The sequence below is a fragment of the Eucyclogobius newberryi genome, unplaced genomic scaffold (genome assembly GCF_026437365.1).
Source record: "Eucyclogobius newberryi isolate DKJ021-1_F unplaced genomic scaffold, fEucNew1.0.hap1 SCAF_15, whole genome shotgun sequence".
In the NCBI taxonomy this organism is placed as follows: Eukaryota; Metazoa; Chordata; class Actinopteri; order Gobiiformes; family Gobiidae; genus Eucyclogobius; species Eucyclogobius newberryi.
Window position 1 is genome coordinate 1,462,574 of NW_027315779.1, and position 22,451 is coordinate 1,485,024.

At 42.3% G+C, this 22,451-nt stretch overlaps 1 protein-coding gene across 2 annotated transcripts in view; it reads left to right on the forward strand.

Moving 5' to 3' along the window:
- The first annotated feature begins 235 nt into the window (after positions 1 to 235).
- The window catches only part of gabrg2 (gamma-aminobutyric acid type A receptor subunit gamma2), a 101,316-nt gene continuing 79,100 nt past the window's right edge, over positions 236 to 22,451 (forward strand). Inside the window, exons 1-2 of one of the 2 annotated variants that reach the window (XM_072445692.1) lie at positions 236 to 498; positions 19,759 to 19,898. In XM_072445692.1, the coding sequence (XP_072301793.1) occupies positions 389 to 498; positions 19,759 to 19,898 (250 nt within the window). In that variant the 5' untranslated portion in view covers positions 236 to 388. The remainder of the gene's footprint in view (positions 499 to 19,758; positions 19,899 to 22,451) is intronic. The other variant, XM_072445691.1, reaches the window with a different exon arrangement.

Genomic DNA, 22,451 nt, shown 5'->3' on the forward strand with positions numbered 1-22,451 from the left:
ACGCAACAACACCGGGCGACACCGAATCTCGACGCACGCGCGCATCGATCCGCGTCCGTGGCTTGATCGGACACGGCACACGCAGGGCGCCCTCGCTCCGCCGCCGCCGCCGCCGCCGCCGCTCTCGGGTCTCGTCGGCACCGGCTGCAGACCCTCCGCTGTAGAGTAACGCGCGTGATGCGTCGCGAGGAGGGAACGCGCTGAGACGAGAGAGACGGGAATCTGCTGCTGCTGCTGAAGAAGAAGAAGAAGAAGAAGAAGAAGAAGAAGAAGAAGAAGAAGAAGAAGAAGAAGAAGAAGAAGAAGAAGAAGAAGAAGAAGGAGAAGAAGGAGGAGGAGGAGAAGAAGGAGGAGGAGGAGGAGAAGGGAAACGAACGAGTCGCTGTCGATGGCTTCTCCAAATTTAGCCCGGTCTAAAGGCTCGACAGCAATGGCGAAGCCGTCTCTTCCACTCAAGCTGCTTCTTTGGGTCTTTATCGCCGCTAATCTTCCGACGAGGTAAGAGCTTTAAGACTGACGCTTGGTGCAGGGATCACGTCTTTGTCTTTATTTTCTGTCAAAAAAAGAAAGATGGTTGTTCTTGATATGTCTGAGTGTGTGTGTGTGTGTGTTTGTGTGTGTGTGCGTGCGTGTGTGTGTTTGTGTGTGTGTGCGTGCGTGTGTGTGTTTGTGTGTGTGTTGCTTCGTTTGGGAAGCTCCTGCGAAGGCATTTGGAGCAATAATCGCGGCGGGAGATTGCGTTTAAAGGGGGGAAACATGTACGGATCCTCAATCCATGTCATGATGGACCGTAATGCATTTGTTTGGATTTGTTATTGGCCTCAGTAGAAGCCTAACAGACGCAACTGAGCATCAGCCTCTCAATGATACATCACTGTGCACATCTTCATTAGCCAGCTCTTATTAAGCCAGTCTTTGATCGTGTCGGGGCAGATTATTGTGCTAAATGTCTTTTCTGTCTCTCTGTGCAATCTGCTCGCCGTTACAAATAGCATGGTGGTGTTGGAGGCTAAGTGGAGGGAAGCTAAGGCTACATGGAGACTCTGCTAAGGCTGCATGTCTTTGTGAGGCAAGTGTCTTCTCCCACAGCCTCATTTCCTCATCTCTGGCTGAAATGAGCGCGGCACGTCCGGGTGAAATGCACTGTCATTTGGTGTAAACGTGTGTTTTATAGTGTCATGCTGCAAGGGAATAATAGAAAATCCAAAATGGCAGGCAACGTGAGCTTTAAAAGCAGTCGTTCCCAACCTGGGGGTCAAGATGCAATTTTGGGTTCACAGATATTCTCAGAGGGACCGCAGGGGTTCTGAGATAAGTGGTCCAGGCCAGAATGTGTGAGTTTTCAGTGATAGGATGAGGATGGCATGTTATTGCTTCTATAGAGTATTTTAGGGCTTTCACTAACGAGTATTTTTGTAGCTGACTAGCCATTGATTATTTTTTCAAGTTGATGAGTCAAACGAGTATTTCTATTGTACAATTGTCAACCAAATGAAAGTTTAAATAAGGTCTCTGAAGTGTATTATTGATGAAAATCCCCAAATTATGATTCTTTTTAGACATTTTTGATTGAATAATGCCGCTGTCTTCTTGCATATGTTTGTTTTGTCCAGACAATTATTATTTTTATTATAAATATGACTACAATCATATTTTTAAGGTCAACTTGTCACATTTAGTCAATTAATCATTGCAGCCCTATATTATTTTATAATCATTATCGTTCTACTAGATGATTGTCCTTCAGCGTCGCCAACGTATCCAATGGTAAAATAGGGGTCGCCGGGGCAAAAGCACTGGGAACCACTGCCATAGAGAGAACCCTTTATTACCTGTCTATTTTTGCCATTGCTCTCCAGTTACAAATTGCTTTCCAGGCAGTGAATTCCAGCTACTGTTCCTGCTTAAGGTTGAAATATGGACTTAGATAAATCAGATTCCCTCTATCAGAGTCAAGTTGAAGGCTGCCTCAGGGCTCCATGCCTAACCAAGATGATGATGTTGTTGTTGTTGTTTGTAGTAGGTCTCTGTATCCTTAATTGTATGTAGTGTACTCGACATGCGTGAGTAATCTCGTTGCACCTGACAGACTTGTAATAGGATGTGCATGGGGAGATCCTGCTATGCTCTACTGCACCTGACACACAATGAGGAAGTGAGTGAAGGCATGTTGTTTTATATACTGTATGGACCACTCAAAGAAGTAAAGGAAACACAAGTAGGCTGGGACATCAGGCGATTCACAATTACTGTTTTATGTGTCGCAAAGTGGCCCCAGGCCTAGATAAACAGTGGCTCGAGCTCTGGCTTCGCACCGAGAAGAATCCAGGGTCAACTCCTGGGCCTTTCCGTGTTCCATGTTTCTCCTCGTGTCTGGGTGTGGGGTTTCCTCTGGTTTCCCCCTGTCAACCCAAAACAGGCACAGTCGGTAAAGTCTCACAGCTAAAGCAGTCCTGACCATGCCGAGCTCAGTGAAGGACGGGTCAAATGCAAAGAATGAATTGAAGAGAGTTATAAAGTGAACCATAATTCTGGCTTTATTACTGTTGTGTTCTGGGCTCAACAGTCAAAACTGATAATGAAAACTTGAACTGACCTAGATATAAAACAAGTGGAATTAAAGATGTCGGCGTGACCCCTCATTCGTCCAGGAGTGTCCCATTGTAGAAAAAGATTCATCTGGAAAAAGTGTCAAAACAGAGTCCAGATGACTACAACTGACTACTGTCTGACCCTCCACTTTTCTGGTGGAGGGTCAGCCACCTGCTTGTGTCCACGATGATGTTATTGCTTTGCCTGGAGTGTTCCACAGGTATTTATCTCCATAGAGACAAGCCAGTGATGCCACAGATCGAGTTGAAGAGAACGCATGCTGTGATTAATGCAAGATAAGTTTAATGTCATGTTGTGGAACGGTCCGGGCCGAACCGTACCCGCTCCATGTCAGTGCTTTATCCTTTACGTTAACTGTATTTCGTCTGTTTATGACATATGACGTGTGGGAACAGTACATTTACAGAGCCCTCCAAGAGCCAAAAGAAGCACAGGTCTTTTCCACAGTAAGAAAACAGACCGTCTTCAGCTTCCGTTTGAAGTTTGAAGAGTGATTCATGTATGAGACTGTTGCATAAGACTTCTCAAGGCCCCTGGCATCCTGCCTGTAAAATATGCCACCGTGAGTCACAGGCAGTTACTATGGGCAGCGACGTCTGAACACTTATATCGACGCATGATATCATTTACAGCACAATCGTTTCTACAGATAATGTTTCTGTGGTACAAAACGAAACCTTTGTTGACTAGAAATATGGCAGGGTTCTTGGTCTCTATTGAGTTCCTGACATGGCTATGAAGTAGTCGAGAATAGCTATTAACTGCTGCTAATACATTTCACATGAATCTGTAATTGAGCACAATAGTTGGTTTCTTCTGTTTCTATTTAGTCTTTTTGTATCATGCATGATTGCAATCGTTTTTTTCTTCAAATTTTTTGCTTGTTTACTTGAAATCAACAGTTCATTTGATTGAATTGGAATGTATTAAACGTCTTTTTTGGTATTTTCTTCTCAGTTATTTTTTTGCGAGGCGTCACACCAATCACATGACTTCAAGGGATGTGACAAGACACAATTTTCACAGGACTCAGGCCATGAGAACTCCTGTACCATCGTAGTTTTGCGAGTAGAGTTCAAATCGGATACTTAGAGATGCCTAATCGTTTTGAGAGCTTATTTATAGCTTTTATTTTAAGTCAGGACATATGTTTGGTCGACTACAGCCCAACACGAGCTCTTGTACCTGTCCCTATCAGAACAATATACATAAATCATTCCTCTTCAAATGTTTTTACAAATTGGCTTTGCCCACGTCTCTCACCCACACCGATGTGCACAGTTAATTGCAACCAAAGCAAGTATTCACGTGCTGAGTTTAATTACTTGTCTGGCCCTTGTGCTTCCACGGTCATTATCACTTCCTCGCCACAAAACTCAGGAGACGCCACCTCTTTCCAGCTTCTAGAACTTTGGAGAAAACATTTTAATTACAATGACCCACAGGCAATGTTAAAAAGCTTTATTTTTCTTTATAGTTTTTCGATATTTATGGAATCAATGCATTCGTAATGAAGTGTATATTGAAGTTAATTGTATTACTGAAGCACTTAGTGACGACGTCTGTGAAAAGATCCATACAAAAAAAGTGTATTTACTTACAACAAACAGCAGAATATGACGCGGAAGATGATGATCTACAGTAATTATCTTTGAATCCACAATATTGCGTCGAAATGGTTGCCGAGGTCAGAAAGATGATGTTTTGGTGGAGTCAAAAAGGTGTGAATTAAGTGCACTTTTCTCTTGTCGTGAGAGCAGGAAAGTTCAGACGTGGGAAGAATGACAAACCGTGACAACAATACAAAAGTGCCCTCGTTTAGCACCTTCTGTCAGTGAAGTTGGGCTTAACATATCTGCGAATGTAATATTATGTAATGCTACTTAATGGCTCTGGGTATGATTGACGAAAGGCTGTACTTTGATTTATATCTTGTGTCCGTCGCAAAGATCACTCATAACAATTCATACATTTTTGATTGTCCTTTTGCACATGAGTTGTAACCAATGGAATAAAGCTGCATTATTCAAGCAGTACAGAGAGCTTTGCCATGTTTTTCAAATGTGTATCATGAGTTATTGTATGGATTATTGCAGCATTTTGTATTAAAGTATTGCATATAAATCCATTAACTCATATCTGCGTTGGGGAGATCGTTTAGTTAAAGCAGGTTAAAAGAAATGCACTTATACTGAAATTTGTAAAAAGAAAAATGTTTTTTTTATTGTATATTGAGGTTTTTAACATGTTTTTAACCAAATTAAGGTCTAAATATGATGAAAGAAGTATTCTAGACAGAGAATATTTTGAATAATGTATTATTTACAGTCTCTTTGACCTTCGGGTTTTGTGGTTCACAGTAGAGACCTTGAGGAGACCCACAGTGCAGGACAGATCCTACTCCCTTCTCTGTCAGAACTGGTGAAACACTTACAACTGGCTCATTCGCATTAGTATTGGTATTAGTATTAGTATTAGTATTAGTATCATTGGTCGTAGTAACAGTGGTTGTGTTTGGTTGTACGATCAGGTTTAATCCAGATTTTAAACACTGTGTCTGTTTTCTTTTGGCGGCGTCTCCGTTGTACCTGGTGTGACATTTGTTTTGGTGACTGAGACGTGCCAACGGAAGCTAATCTGTGTGATGAGAGAAGCCTGAGTGACGCCTGTAAATAGAAATCTGTTTGTGCCAGAGGTCGCCGGGCAGAATGGAGGAGGGAACTCTGCAGGTGCCGCTGTCTGAACCCAAGGCTGGTTTTATTAGCATCAATATGGAGCAGCACATAAATCCGGGACCCCATTTGCATCACATTTGCATACTGTAATTGGTCATAAATAAAATACAAAAGTAATGGGTTGGTTTTATCGGTTTCTCTCGGTGTATCTGAAATGTCGTACATAAATCTGCTTCTGGTGATATCCGTGAGTGTCTCATTATTGTATTAAAGTTAAGTTAAGGTTGTGTTTTAGTAGTTATTCAGCCCAGTTTAGAGGTGGTTTATTCCTGTATTTGCCTGAGTCTAGTTTCATTTACGGCACCGTGTATTCAGGCTGTTACTAAAGGTTGCCATGCGTTTGCCTGTGTTTATATTATGATCTGGTAAAGACACGCCCCCTCTGTGTGAGAGCTACTTCCATTGGTGCTGCACTTCCGAGCTGATGGAGAATTTCTAACCCTCAAAGCGCCTAAAACATTTGCTTTGCTCCACTTCAGCCAACGCCACGCTGATGAATTGAGGCAGTAATGCAGAAAAAAATATTCTAACCATGCTCCAATGTGGACGGGCCATGGAAACCAATATGACGCCATCTTTGACTGATCTTATTACACTTCCTTTTGCGTTCGACTCTGTTATGTCCAGGTTAAAGCAAAGCAGAAAAGGTCAGTGTCGAAAATGAAAAGCTGATGAGTGGAAACAGTTTTTTTTAGATGTATTTGTTGATCTCATGGTGCAGATTAAATTAAAATCAAGATAGAAACAAGTCTGTGTGTAATCCCTCTGTTGTCCAGGTAAAGTCCAATTGGACAAAACTTAAAAAACGTGTTATTCAAGCTTCTTTTGCTAACGATTAGTTCTTTAATATGTACCAGAAATTAGCGAGAGAAATATATAACATTCTTTAAAAATAAATAAAAAAATTTCTACCCAAGATCAAATCCACAAAATATTTTTTTAAAAAGTGAATATTTGATTTGCTTACAATAAAAACAAAGCACTTCTTCTGTAGACAAACCTTTGGGGAAATCAGACTGCGCTCCTGCAGAACGTCTCTGGTGGAGTGTGTTGTGTTGTTGCCGTAGGTGCAATAATATTGTGCAATTACTAACAGTAGGATCACTGATGAGGTTCCTTTATTAGTCTCAGTTCCTGATATGAAGTGATGAGCGCTCAGCAGAAGATGATGGTGATTGGAGGGTATTTTCATAAACCCGCTCTAACGTGTTATTGTTCTTCTCAGTGCATTAGTGTAAGAGGAGAGCGCTGTACATTCTGGCTCAGATAAAGTGATGGCTGTGTTATTGAAGTGGATTTTTATTGAAGAGTCTGGGCTTCACTCTCAGTCTGATATCCAGCTCCATGGACCTACAGTAGCACGATTGAGTTTCATGAGGAATTAGCAAAACAAAAAAAACAAAAAAAAAAGAAAAGCATGATTTGTGTAAAAGTATGTATCAAGATTAAATTAGATTTTGGTTTCATCAAAAATGCTAAATGTCAATTATCATTTGCCAGTACGTGAACAAAAAATGTAATATATAAGCTTTAAATGGGGCTCTTATATCACTTTCATCTATCTGACTGCTTGTATTTGTCAAATTCAACTAGACTAATCATATTTAATGATATATTGTGGTTAATCCCAGTTTTCCCAGGGTTAAAAAAAATAAAAATCTGTGTTTAAAAGTGCAAATGTGTCTTTCAAACAAGGATAAATGTGCACTTTTATGGCTAATTATACAGTTCTTTCACATCAAGTATCACAATAAACAGCACAGTTTATATATTTAAAGACACATTTGACACATTTGTTTCTTTTATATTATCAAAATATCTTCTGATTTTTGTCATCACGATACACAAACATGTATTTAAGTCAATTTAAGGGATCTGAACATGTACACACGGTACAAAACTGCTAAAACTGCAGCCAAAAAACATGTTCTGACTTCTGAATCGGCCCAATCTGGTATTTATTCCACAAATATGTTCAATTATAACCCCCACATTCCAATAAACAAAGTATCCCCAGCAAAGAAACAATAGCGGACTGTGTTACGTCACATTGTAAGTCCACAGTGTTCACGGCTGCTTTGTTCAACTCTTCTCAATAAGATGTTTGCCACAATAATTGTCCGACAAATCTCAACTGCCAAGCAAGAACCATTTACTGCTTACTATTTAACTTACGACTGATTAGATATCGATTTTGCATTTGTCCTGGTCAATGTTTCCTCACCCTCATTCTGGACTGTGCATTTGTCGCGATGCAGGTCTTTACAAACCCAGAAAACACTTTCAGATTTATTCTTTTCACTCACATTGGACGTTAGATGACACAGCACTTTATATCTTTGTTCATATGCCACCAGCACTGAATAAGTGTGGGAAATAATTGGATTCAGTTTGCATATTGGCCTTAATTGACAATTACTATATCGTAATAATAGCTGGAATTATATTTTTTGAGACTCTTAAAGTTTATTGTGTGTACATTTTCTATCCATTTGTTGAGTTATTTACGCTATGATTTGAGCTGCAGAGACTCGAATAAGTAAACTTCTATGACTCATTCAAATAGAAAAGAGTGTTTAATTCTGCTTTTGATTTTTATTGCAGCTTTTTAAACGAGAGTGAACATTAAAATAAAGGTTTACTGGAATTATCCTGCTTTATCGCGTTATTGTGTCAGGGGCATTAAGTATTTTTTTAGTATTATAGTTGACAATAGAGAAAATGAATTGCTTAAGGTGCACTATGTAACTTTTCTGGTGGGCCACCCGCATCTCTCCATGGGGATGTTATTGCTTTATCTGAAATATACCACAGTATTAGATTATGTTGCTAAAATACATGTATTTTGGCTGTGTGCAGGCTTGCCTCTCAACAGATCTGACCTGTATATCTGTTTATAGATCATTTTGATGCCATACCGTGGAACATTGAGCAATAGTAGCTCAATGGAAACAAGCAGTTAACAAAAAAAAAAACTTTTAAGAAGCAAGAATCTGATGCATTTAAAGCTTGTTTGTAGAAGTCTAATCAACACAACTTTAGCATGTTTTATACATAGTGCAGTCCTGTTGTCAACTATGATAAACCACATTTTGTAGAATTAATGAACACATAGTACGTAAGCTAAATGTACTTTTTTAACCAACATTGTTCTCTCCTCAAGAACATCACCTGGAGTTGTATTAGTAAGTTCTTTCCCCTCTGAGCCTTACAAAATCACTCAGTTCCAATTCCCCCAGGCTTGTGACATCATAATAAAGTGCTGAGATGTTTTATACTGCTTTTAAGTCTACAAATCATTGTCAGACTTCTTCTGAGCATTTTCTGCCTCAAATCGTGTCCATTACAATTGCGTGCTTACATTAGCATACCTGGACAAGCAATGTTTTGTTTATTTCCCCCTGTACGGTCGTAATTCCCTCTGCTGCCAGTAGATGGAATTCTAACAAATCATGACGATAAGATAAGATAAGATAAGATGGAGGGGATGATGGAGAGTCACATGTCATTTTCAATGTATAGAAACACATATATATATATATAATAAGTTCTAAAACATGAGATGCAAAGTAGAGATGGTCAAGAGCAGGTTTAAAGGCCAATAACAACACAAACAATGCATTATGTGTCCTTTAATCCAACTATATTATAAAAACCTGTTGTGCGGTCTGCTTTGAAAACTGTGTATCGTCCCCTGTTTGCATCCACATTTGCTCAAAAGTAGGAGATGGAAACACATGAAAAACAAACGGAAGCTGCAAAGGCATTAGCCGGGCCCCGGCGGACCCCAGGTACTGGATAAGCTCAATTGCTCAGATGTGGCTGCGCTGGAGAACACATGGCTTTGATCTGCCACTCTTCACTGCATTTCCATATCCTGCCAGCGCTTCTGTGAGAGGAATGTAGATAATTTCACTGCAGCAAACGGAAAAACACGTTGGTATATCTGCACCATCTCTGCTGGGCCACTCATACATACGCCTCCATTTAAGATGTAACCTGATTTCACAACTAATACAAACACAAACAACATAACATTTGGAATAGGGCTGCAAAGTAAAGTGCAAAAAAACAATATGGACAACAGAATATCCTGTTGCCTAGAGTTTTTGTAAATAGAAATGGCTGCTCTTTAGAGGGCTACAAACATGTAACTCTCTTAGTTCATATTTCAATCCTTTCTCAAACGTCAACATAACATTTGTCAGAAATGGCAGTGCACGGTAACAGAGAAGTACATTCTGCATCACAATTATCTAAAAACTTGGCGTAACGGTTTCATTGAGATTGACAAAAAGCCCAAAATGTGATCGCTCAATTTTTTTGCCAGCACTTTTCCAAATAAGCAACGTTTGTGGGCCAAGAAAGTCGGTTTGCCGTTGTGGTTGAGAATGAGATACGCTATTGAAGTAGGGACTGTCAACACCTCCAGGAGCATTAACATCGGAGAGACTGAAAGACTAAAATATATTATTGCTAAAGCAGGTAAAGGTCTAAATAAACCATTTCGACTTGATATAGTTTTCTCCAATTGATATTTGATGCGATTTGAACTCTAATGGCTGGAAAATGTGTCCAGCACTTTCCCAAATTTGCGCTGGGAACGATTCGCTATCGAAGTCGCTCTTTCCTCATATCCCTTGCATATCATTCTGTTGTGGCCGCTCATCATGTCCAAGGTCGTCTTATTACACCTCATATTCTTCGATAAATTGCAACATTCTGAAAACGCCGATGTCATCTTCGCTGACCATGGAACTGCCTTTCTTCCCGGGGCCCATCTCACGCGCCGTCCAAAATAGCCTTGAATAGCACAATGAAGATTTCATGTGTTGGGGTCTGGTGCTATAGTGTGGCGAGATGGAACTTAATGGGTCCTAATGCAGTCCGGGGACGCTCTCTGTCAAAACACCAGGCTTTCGCTACACCAGAATGCTATCTCTGTGCTCCACCGCCAAACCCATTTCTCCTCCACGTCTTTATTATTTCATTGAAGAAGTGTCGGCGCTTGCAGCAACCTGGACGAAGTGCTCACAGCAACGTTCAAGGTCGCTCCTCTGTGTCGTCGAATTATCTTTGTATCTGATTCCATGGTTACGGGGCAATTTGTGCTCCGGTGATTTCATTGTTGTTTGCTCTTGTGTATTTTAATGACGCGTGTGTTTGTTTCCTTGTTTGCTACGTTTGTTTTTTACCTTGACATGATGAGAAATCTGCATTATTAGTCAAAGTCTTTCACGACACGATCTACAAGTAAGTGTCCCAGTGTTTATTGCACGTTAAAGGAGAAATAGATTTGTGCTGCGTGTAGGGTTGGACTTGATGAACTGAAACAATATCAATCATCGTTACATTTTCCCTTAATGGGATAACTTCCTTTTGCCCAAAGAGAATTGAACGGACAGTGTAAGATGTCTGCATTGACTCACCTTAAGACAGCAACAACGGTCCGGGAAAGTCATGAGCTGTTCCCATTCCACAAAGTCTCTGATTGGATCAAATTACCTGTTCATGTTGGCAAGGCAAGATAGTTTATTTGTAGAGCACAATTTGTACACAAAGTATTTCCAAGTGCTTTGTAACTGGGAGGGATGCACTAACATCCCGATACAAACAGGCAAGGCAGCTAGAAGTGTTATTAGCTTAGATTTGAACACTGGCAAAGTAGAGTTACTTATGGCTCTCAAGATTTTCACCGATAGCTGCTTCTTACGATGTAAAATGGTGCAAAAGGCATTACCCTAAAGTAGAAGAACTAAAAGTCAAGTACAGGCCCTCTAAGTGGGTTACGCTGAACAAATGGCTACAATTGATAACCTAATTCTGCTGCTGCCGTTCTGAGCCTCTGTGACCACCACCAATCTCAACAACCACTGCATTTGCACAGGCAAGAAGTGGTGGGCGACACTGCCAAAAAAGGAAATCTCGATGACGAGATTCAGACGATTGTGGCAGTCCGTTAGAATTGTGTTAAAACGTGCCCGTAATTGTTTTGTTTGAGGGTGTTGCATGAAACGTGAAAGTACGCCATAATTAACAATGCGTAGGAATATTACTTTTTATTATTACTTTTTGCATGTTTTATTTCTAATCAGATTGGTTGTAGTCATTTTGGCTTGTTTTTATTAAGACAATATATGCTAAATTAAAATTTTACATATCTCCAAAAAAAAACTATGCGATATTATAATTTTTGCCATAAAGTCCGTATTTTCCGGAGTATGAGTCGCACCAGTAAAAAAACATGCATAATAGAGAAGAAAAAAAACATCTTCAGCTACATGACGCATAGGCAAGGCAAGTTTATTTGTAGAGCACATTTCATACACAAGGCAATTCAAAGTGCTTCACACAGCAGGAAAAATGCATTCAAATCACAAAGAAATTACAGAAATACAATAAAATTAACTAAATTAAAAATGATCAATCCAACTGATTTTCTAAACTAATAAAATCACAAACAAAAGAGAAGAGTGCAAAGAAAAAATCCTTTCAGTCATATGCGCAGCTAAACAAAACTGTTTTTATCTTAGATTTGAACATTGTCAGAGTAGAAGCCTGTCTCACATCTTCAGGAAGACTGTTCCAGATTTTAGCTGCATAAAACTAAAATGCAGATTCCCCATGTTTTGTCCTGACTCTGGGCACCAGCAGGAGGCCGGTCCCTGAGGTCCTCAGAGTCCGAGATGGTTCATATGGCACTAACATATCCAAGATGTACTTTGGTGCTAGGCCATGGAGAGACTTGTACACAAGCAGAGCTGCTTTAAAGTCTATTCTCTGAGCCACAGGAGCCAGTGCAGAGACCTGAGAACAGGACTAATGTGATCATACTTCCTGGTTCTAGTCAGGACCCGAGCAGCAGCGTTCTGGATGAACTGCAGCTGTTTTACAGCTCGTTTGGAGAGGCCAGTGAGCAGGCCGTTACAGTCTAATCTACTGGAGACAAACGCATGGATAAGTCCCTCTAAATCTGGTTTTGACACTATATTTTTGATTTTGGCAATGTTTTTAGATGGTAAAAAGCTGCTGATGTTATTGATTTGACGTGGCTATTAAAGTTCAAGTCTGAGTCCATTATTACCCCCAGATTTCTAATTTGGTTTGTAGGTTTTAGAGCGAGACTCTGGAGGTGACGCTAACACTTTCTCTTTGTTTCTGTGGAACAAAGATGATGATTTCAGTCTTGTCTGAGTTCAGCTGGAGAAAGTTGTTTTGCATCCACAAACTGATCTGTTGGATGCAGTGACAGAGTGAATCTACTGGTCCATAGTCACCTGCCGATAGTGAAACATAGATCTGAATGTCGTCTGCATAATTGTGATAGGACACATTTTCACTGCGTATCAACTGACCTAACGGCAGCATGTAGAGGTTGAACAGAAGGGGACCCAGGACTGACCCTTGGGGCACTCCACAGGTCAGGGTCATGTGGTCTGAGACACAGCTACCAATTTCAACAAAGTACTTCCTGTCTTCCAGATAGGACCTTAACCAGTTTAGGGCAGTGTCAGTGATGCCCACCCAGTCCTCTAGTCTCTGTAAGAGGATCCCATGATCGACAGTGTCAAAATAGACAACGAACTGTGTATCTGGTATTAACAGTTATTCAGATAACTATAGCATAAAGAACTTGCGAACATGTTTACCAAAGCATCAGTTTTACCCCAAATCACTAAATCCATTGAATTCTTCTTCCTCTGTGTCACTTCTAAACAACTCCACAAACTCCGGAGGACGTGCAGATTCTTCTTCTGCGTCACTCAGAGCCTAGAGCGCCCTCTTGTGGTTGCCAGTGTGAAAAAAACAATAATATCACTTATAAGGCGCTGCGGAGAATAAGTTGCCAAAACTATGTAAAAAAGTGTGACGTATTGTCTGGAAAATACGGTATCTCCCACCTCTGCTGGCCAGGTGGGTGTAGTGTCTTGCCCAAGTATGTGATGCCAACACGTACTTGTGGAAATTGAACCACCAACCTTCTGATTGGCGGGTGGGCGCTGAGTCAAAACAATTTCAGTCAAAATGGATAGTGAGTCATTTTCTGTACGTTGTAGATGAATGAAATGGTTGATTACAATCAGTCTGCTCCTTCACCTGATTCCCCAGCCCTCCCCTGATTGATGACAATGAAAACTCCCTAAAATTATGCTTCCAGTTTTCTTTCAATGGAGTTGCTGACATTTCCCTTTGAAACCTCATGGGGCAATAAAGCCAGAGAGCTGCAACAAACAAACCCCTTTATTAACTGTACTAATTTATACTGCGAGGAACCATTACCAGTGGCATTTGCCTTTCGCACAATTAAACCAAATGCACTTATTTTGGTCAATATCTGCAAACACAAATATATAATTATGTATTCAAACTCTCACAATGACAATAATGACATCATATTTCAAACAAATGCCTGTAACTCTCTTGAACTGAGGATAAGTGTATAATCTAAACCAGCTCCACCACTGAACTGTGCGCGTTCATCTTTTGAGGCAGAAAACCGGCCTTTGATGCGGTAATGAACTGCTGCCATCGGAAATCACTGGCTAATTAAGCGCAGATTGGTAGAATAAATTTAATAAAAGGTACATATAATTATTTAAAGGGGTTCTCAGTGAATGGGTGACCTGGTTTAGTCCTTTCTTTGTACTGCTTAGAGAGGATTTGCCCTGTTCTCCTGGTGGTATACTATACTAGTTATTGATTTTAAAGCTTTAGTTCTCTGTTAATTTGTCAACGCTCTCTAATCTGTAGTTTGGTGCAATCATGTTTTTTAAAAATGTACATAAGGCCCATAACGCACGCTGCTTTCAAACACAAGCATTTATCAATTTTCAACAGTTCGAATTGTGGCAAAAACGATTATTTTTAGCTGCACGTGTGACTGAAAGAATTGTATCTGCACTCGTTTCTTTTAAAGTCAAATTTATAATGGTTTTGCCGGTTTGTATTGTGATTTGAATGCATCTTTTCTTGTTCTGGAAAGCACTTTGAATGACTGTATGTACAAAATGCCTTGCCTGGAACATGCCACGCGATCTGCAAAGGTATCGTATCTCTCAGTAGGCGATAAAGTGATGCATGTAACGTTGTATTCACATGGCAGGCAGTCGTCTGTAGCCACACCACTCCTCCCACCTTTTGCTAATTCTTGGCAGCTCGAAGCAAACGGAATATTAATTACGGTTCATGCATAATATTTGGGGCTGTAGCCTTCTGTTTGAATCCTAATGCACACATGATGCACGTGTTATGGAAAGCACGTTGCCAAAGAAAATCAGGGGGAAAATCTGTCTTTGTGTGGAGGTGTCCTGAAGTTATGTAAGAAGATGATTGGAAGAACGAGAACCAGGCTGCAAAAAGATGTAATACTGGCTGAACGAGTCCTGCAAAATATGTAATTGTGATTTTCTAACAAAGAGTGCAATGTCCTGTAAGTTTTATAAGTTTTATGATTAACACGTCCAGCAGCATAAAACAAACTAAAACCAGAATCCAATGACTCTGAACATGTTTGTAGATGATAAACAACGAGATCAGCAAGTTTTAAACAGAATAAGACGTGATGTTGGGACTGAAATGGTTGCAATCTTTGCGCTTTGCTTATTGCGACTATTCAAATGTCTTTTAATTCGACACTAATACTGTAACAGCAAAGAATGATATAAAGATGATATTTTGGCAATAAATGCACATTTCCAATGACATCAAACGTGTTTTATGAGCTATCTCAAGATGCAGAGCAGGACCGGACCTCCTCATGTTGTTGGTCCTCTTTAATCTGCTCCAATTTCACTCTTTCAATCTCAAACTGTAACATCAATAGCCTGACCTGATCCCAAAGCATTTGCAGCAGAACCCGAAACGCGTGGTTTATCCTCCAACACTCCAGCCTCAATCAAATGAACAAATATGGCCTTCACATTTCCTTAAGTCGGTTCCTTTCCATATCCAGTTTGTAGAGCCAATTTCCAGCAGCTGCTCCTTGGTGCACTGGAACAAACACTGGAACAGAATCTCCTCCGCTGTCAGAGGCATCGTTTTCTCTAATGTGAGGCAAAGTGCCAACGAAACAAATGCACATGAGCCCAGCCGCAGCCCGATGCCCCACTAACTACAAACTCAACTCTCAATCTTCACACAGCCGAGTTTTTAAGCACTCCGACACGCTCGCAAGGCAATCTGAAACAAACGACCCCCGAGACGGCGCGCTTTGTGCACCCGAGAATACCACGGCACGCGAGGTGAACGCCACGGCACGTGAGGTGAACGCCACGGCACGCGAGGTGAACGCCACGGCACGCGAGGTGAACGCCACGGCACGCGAGGTGAACGCCACGCCACGCGAGGTGAACGCCACGGCACGCGAGGTGAACGCCACGGCACGCGAGGTGAACGCCACGGCACGCGAGGTGAACGCCACGGCACGCGAGGTGAACGCCACGCGAGGTGAACGCCACGGCACGCGAGGTGAACGCCACGGCACGCGAGGTGAACGCCACGGCACGCGAGGTGAACGCCACGCGAGGTGAACGCCACGGCACGCGAGGTGAACGCCACGGCACGCGAGGTGAACGCCACGCGAGGTGAACGCCACGGCACGCGAGGTGAACGCCACGGCACGCGAGGTGAACGCCACGCGAGGTGAACGCCACGGCACGCGAGGTGAACGCCACGGCACGCGAGGTGAACGCCACGGCACGCGAGGTGAACGCCACGACACGCGAGGTGAACGCCACGGCACGCGAGGTGAACGCCACGACACGCGAGGTGAACGCCACGGCACGCGAGGTGAACGCCACGGCACGCGAGGTGAACGCCACGCCACGCGAGGTGAACGCCACGCGAGGTGAACGCCACGGCACGCGAGGTGAACGCCACGGCACGCGAGGTGAACGCCACGCGAGGTGAACGCCACGGCACGCGAGGTGAACGCCACGGCACGCGAGGTGAACGCCACGGCACGCGAGGTGAACGCCACGGCACGCGAGGTGAACGCCACGGCACGCGAGGTGAACGCCACGACACGCGAGGTGAACGCCACGGCACGCGAGGTGAACGCCACGCCACGCGAGGTGAACGCCACGGCACGCGAGGTGAACGCCACGGCAGGCGAGGTGAACGCCACGGCAGGCGAGGTGAACGCCACGGCACGCGAGGTGAACGCCACGGCACGCGAGGTGAACGCCACGCGAGGTGAACGCCGCGGCACGCGAGGTGAACGCCACGCGAGGTGAACGCCACGGCACGCGAGGTGAACGCCACGGCACGCGAGGTGAACGCCACGGCACGCGAGGTGAACGCCACGGCACGCGAGGTGAACGCCACGGCACGCGAGGTGAATGCCACGACACGCGAGGTGAATGCCACGACACGCGAGGTGAACGCCACGACACGCGAGGTGAACGCCACGGCATGCGAGATGAACGCCACGGCACGCGAGGTGAACGCCACGCGAGGTGAACGCCACGGCACGCGAGGTGAACGCCACGACACGCGAGGTGAACGCCACGGCATGCGAGATGAACGCCACGGCACGCGAGGTGAACGCCACGGCACGCGAGGTGAACGCCACGACACGCGAGGTGAACGCCACGGCACGCGAGATGAACGCCACGGCACGCGAGGTGAACGCCACGCGACGTGAACGCCACGGCACGCGAGGTGAACGCCACGCGACGTGAACGCCACGGCACGCGAGGTGAACGCCACGGCACGCGAGGTGAACGCCACGGCACGCGAGGTGAACGCCACGACACGCGAGGTGAACGCCACGACACGCGAGGTGAACGCCACGGCACGCGAGATGAACGCCACGGCACGCGAGGTGAACGCCACGGCACGCGAGGTGAACGCCACGACACGCGAGGTGAACGCCACGGCACGCGAGATGAACGCCACGGCACGCGAGGTGAACGCCACGCGACGTGAACGCCACGGCATGCGAGATGAACGCCACGGCATGCGAGGTGAACACCAACACTTTGTGGCACTTAAAAACTCTCTATAAATCTTTGCACATGTATAATCTGTTATAAGTGATGCAAGAATACTTTCTGGTTTGGGCAATTGCTTGTTATTACTATTTTGGAGAACTTTTTAAGCCGTTAACTTTAATGTTAACCTTTTGACTTTGATAATACTGTTTTGTTCTGTTGGTCATCTGGTCAAGCTGTGGTCATTTGGACACTGCGTCTGAAGTCGTTTTTGGTGTAGGTGTCAAAGCTGTGAAAGGAGCAGTTACACAACACTGTCTACACTGTCTACACTACACTCTGTTTAATAAGAAGAAGAATTTTAAAAGCACAATCATAAATGAGATTAAACCACTTTGTACGTACATTTTTGGTGGGATGTTTTTCTAAATATATTCTTGTCTTGAACCCAAAAAATATAGATTCTCGTAACGACAGCTTGGACCCTTTACAGAGTGTGTGTTTGACTGTCCTAAAATAAACTCTCTTGAGATTACCATAGTTTACGTCACAAGGAGATTTCCTTTGAAAAGTTGTAAGAACATTACTCTAGGGAAAAAGGCAAAAGGAAATATTTACTTTTATAGGACTAAATAAGTATTTTCATCATGTTTTGGAGCAGAATATTAAAGAAACTGACACATATTTGAAAATAAAGTACAATATGTTACAAGTAAGTACAATAAGTACAACAAAATGAATAAAAATGAATAAATGAATGGCATGATATCTGAAACAGTTGTGATATGGCTGATAATTACTTCAATATCAATACTTCAATGTACTTTTTTTACACAATAATTTCAGTTGTATTGAATATTTTGAAACTGGAAAATCTGTCTAATACTCTTTTTTTTATCATTAATTTACTTAATTTACTATTCAAACTTAAAACTTTCCAAAATCAAGACTAAGACTCAATAAAAGTAATCAATACAATCTGCCTGTTTATTTAAAAACGCACATTTTCATTTTAGAAATGGAATAATTTGGTGTTGCAATGCCATACAATGCAATACATTTAGTTTGTTGCAACATTATTTATTGTGTCAGCCCATGTTGCGTTTATTACTTTTACACTTTACACAACGTTCCAGTACATTTCTTGTATATTTCTTGTATATTCCGATGCCGCTTTGATGCCTGATGCTCGGGAGGTACTTGACAGAACTATTGAGTGTTTCTTCACAAATATATTATTAAAATTACTGGTTTGGCTCAAACAGCCTTTAATGGAAGTGATAAATAATTCTACCGTAGTCAGTTTTATGATTGTAGATCAGCAAAACTATTTTTCGGTAGAAAATGAAAGAATTCAGAGCATGTCATGACAATTCATCAGAAATGTGCCAAAACGTGTCTGTAATCGAAGAGAAAAGTGAATGAACTGCACCTATCTTTTATTTTTAATCACCTCTTTTGCTTTTTAGAATTTCTATTTTTGACAATAAACTTTTGCATTTCCATCGCAATATGATTTGTTGATACATCGCTTTACTTTCCCAGGTTGCCATTTTGTTTGCGTAACAACTGTACGACAACTGTAAAATGCAAATGGCTGACAACATAGACGGCCTGCGATGCAAATTGGTGCCTCACAGTTGTGTCCGTGGTGCTCAGCTGGTGATGGCGGTGAACATTATGCCCGACGTAACCTCAGATGAAAAATAGATTCACATGTAAAGGCCCGTCACCTGCGTAATCTCATATGCGCCATGTAATGTTTACATGGGTAGTTTTATGCTCTAAATGGGAACACATCAGCAGTATACTCATTTTTGTATCCCCTGGAGACTGAAGCGATATCGTGGCGTGTCCAAATCATGCAACGATTGATGGTCTTTAACGCCTCAAACTGTAAACAGCTCTTGGATTCATTGGACGTGATATAAAATGTGATTTAAAGCTTGAAAATGGACAATCACGTTAAGGTTTGCTGCATGTTTACAAAATGCTGCATAGTAAATGTCAAGATTAGCTGTGCAATTTGCATTTGTGTACGGTCAAAATGATTGGAAATAACAAGCTGAACAGTGAGCAAATGGTTTGTAATAGAAAGGTCACGGAAAAGGTTATATTAAATTAAATTAGCGTATATCCCGGGATTAAATCACCAGAGTCTCACAAGGATTTCTCTTCAAAATAAACAGTAAAAGTGAAATGATAAACTTTTTCTGGAACATTTGAACCTAACGTAGGTCACAAACAATGTGGGTTGTATACTTGATATGAAGTTAGAGTATTATAGACTGTTTTGAAACATTTATAGTAGAAATTATGTTGAAAAGTAGTGCTACAAAGTCACGGTTTTGTAAAGCCAGTTTGTGAGTGCATTAAAATATGAACGAGCAAACAATCAAGGGTACTTTTTCTACTCGAGTAATGATATTTTAGGACATATTTACATTTATTTTCCCTGTCTCTTCTGTTCTGTGCAGCTCCTTCCAGAACGACGAAGATGACGAGGTCGCCAACAAAACATGGGTGCTGACTCCCAAAGTGTTCGAGAGCGACGTCACCCACATCCTCAACGGTCTGCTGGACGGGTACGACAACAAGCTGCGGCCCGACATCGGAGGTGGGTGTCACTTTTTGCACAGAAAAGTACTCCATGGAGATGTCGGTGATCGGTTGACGCGGCACTTGGTCGTCATGCAGTGTAAACGCGAATAGACACAGCGCTATCCGAGAAATACGTTTTATAGGCAAATAACGATGTCTCTAAAAGTATACACGTGTTATTGCTTTGCCTGGAAGGTTCCACAGCACAGCATTAAACCGATCCCTCTGGCATTCATTCAGTTACAGGTGTAATTTAGCAAAAATAGCCTGAAGACAAGCGACAGAGCCTCGGTCAGAAAAGCTGCTTAAGGCACTAATAATATTACCTTTTTAGCAGCGATTGACATTTGGGTTTTTGGCCGGTGAGTTCTGTTGATATTTGTGGGTCTATGTCGTGGGTCGGTTTTGATCATGTTCCTTTAATTGTGTAATTTACATTCACACAGCCCTGTTTTTGACCACAAACCTACAACAGAGCAGTTCAAATAAGAGTTGAGAGTTAAAATAAGGCTTTATGTGAGTTCTATTAGTCAGCAGGTCGACCCAAACATAACATCGGCCTGTGCTGGAGATTGAAGGTTCATGACACACACCAGGGTTCAGAATAAGCGGCATCGCAAAAGGCGACGCAATTTCTCTCAAATGCGATGCGTTCGTCAGAAAAAAGTGTTTTTGTATCGCAGCTTTTGCGATACAAAAATGTGTTCAATTGTATCACCAAAGCGCCTAAAAAGCACTGATCACTCGTCAATCGATCGTCAATAACATCATGACACACTGACGGGTCCCGTGTACGGTGTACATTTTAGGACATTGTCATTCCTCGTTGTCACTTGTCGTTTTTTAGTCATTTGTCAGTTGTCATTTTTCGTTCGACTTTTTTCTTTGTACATTTTAGGACATTGTCATTCCTCGTTGTCACCGCGGCTGTCACAGATCGCGCGTGTGAAAACTGCTGAGCGGGAGGAGCCGTGGGGAGCGCGAGAGGCGACGCAGGGTTTTACGAGCGCCGCGTCTCGCTGATCTCACATAGTTATGTGTAACACATAACTATGTGTAACATGTAGTTATTGTGTAACATGTAGTTATTGTGGTGAGATCAGTGAGACGCGGCTCTCGTAAAACCCTGCGTCGCCTCCGCGCTCCCGTTTCACCCCGAGAACCCTGAGGATGTGGAGTTCAAAGGGTCCAACTCACTCATGTCCAGGACAAAACCAAAACGTGTGGTGTGTGTAAGAGAAGTCATTCTGATACAAACAGCTCATCGTCATGACGACTCTGGTGGTGATGTGTAACTAGTGAGTGTAAAGACAATATGTAAATGAGACTCATGCAAATAGTCATCTGATGATGATGATGTGGAAGAAAGTTGTAAATAAGACCATCTGACTTGGTGTTAATTAATTTGTTCAACAAATAATTTGATTTTCAATACATTTGAAATAAATAATCTTGTTACATCAATGGAAAATATTGATTGTTAGTCACTTTTGTATTTTGCTATGCAATTATCAAATAATGTACAAATTTGAAAGAAATTGCGGATTGTGTTGCAGCACCGCTATACAAGTGAAAATCCTTAATCTGAACCCTGTATACAGTAAAAATCCAAATGTCAGTTTATCTCCATTTCCTATTCAACCGAACCCAGAAGTGAAAGTTAATCATTTGATAAAGCAACCAATTCACCCACTATAGACGTTTAATGTCTGTGACTTGCATGTGTGAGAGGACATGTAAGTGCCATTGTGACCAAGTCTAAAACCAAACCAAACAGTCTGTAACCTGGTGGTCAAGCCTGCCCTGCCAGGAGGGACCACCCCTGTAGGACAGAGGAGGGAGGGGCCATGACACTCCCCCGTCACAGTGACAGAAAAGTGACTCTGAGTCCGTGCCATCGGTCTTCACTGCTTGAGCCTCTGTTTCCCCTTTAGTCTCACTAATCACATGGAATTACCGAGCGATATGACATATAGAGATATAGAAAAGCGGTGCACAGAGGATCTGCATACAAATGTAAATGTGGTGAAATGTGTGGTGTCAGTCCTTTGTAGAGACCAAAGAGAAGCCTCAGTGCTCACGGTCCATGTTTGGACAAGAGAGATAAACAGCTGGAGTCTGAAACACACATTTCATCTTTCCAAATCTGTTTTCACTGCTCTTTTTGCTTTTGGACCCATAAAAAATACATATTTATCCTCAGCGCTTTGTTGAAAATGCAAATATGTGACAGAAGTGCATAGATTTGATCTCTTGGAGTAAATTATCATAATGTGCTTTTCACACATTATCACTGTCTTTCAAAATGTCAGTATTGCAGTTCTTCCTTTTCACATTTGGCTGTCTCAGATTAATATGATCCCACCGACTAAAATGTGAGTGCTAATTTAATCTGAATACATCTGGTAAAGGTGTTTAAACGTCAATAAAACACCGAGGAGCTTTGTAGAGTTCCACCTACAGTCTTGATGACACACGGTTGAACTAAGTGTTTTTAAAGCTCAAAAGTACCTTGAAAAACACATATACTTCTTGGCTGTCAGCGGGCTCGCCTTCGCACAGAACTGAC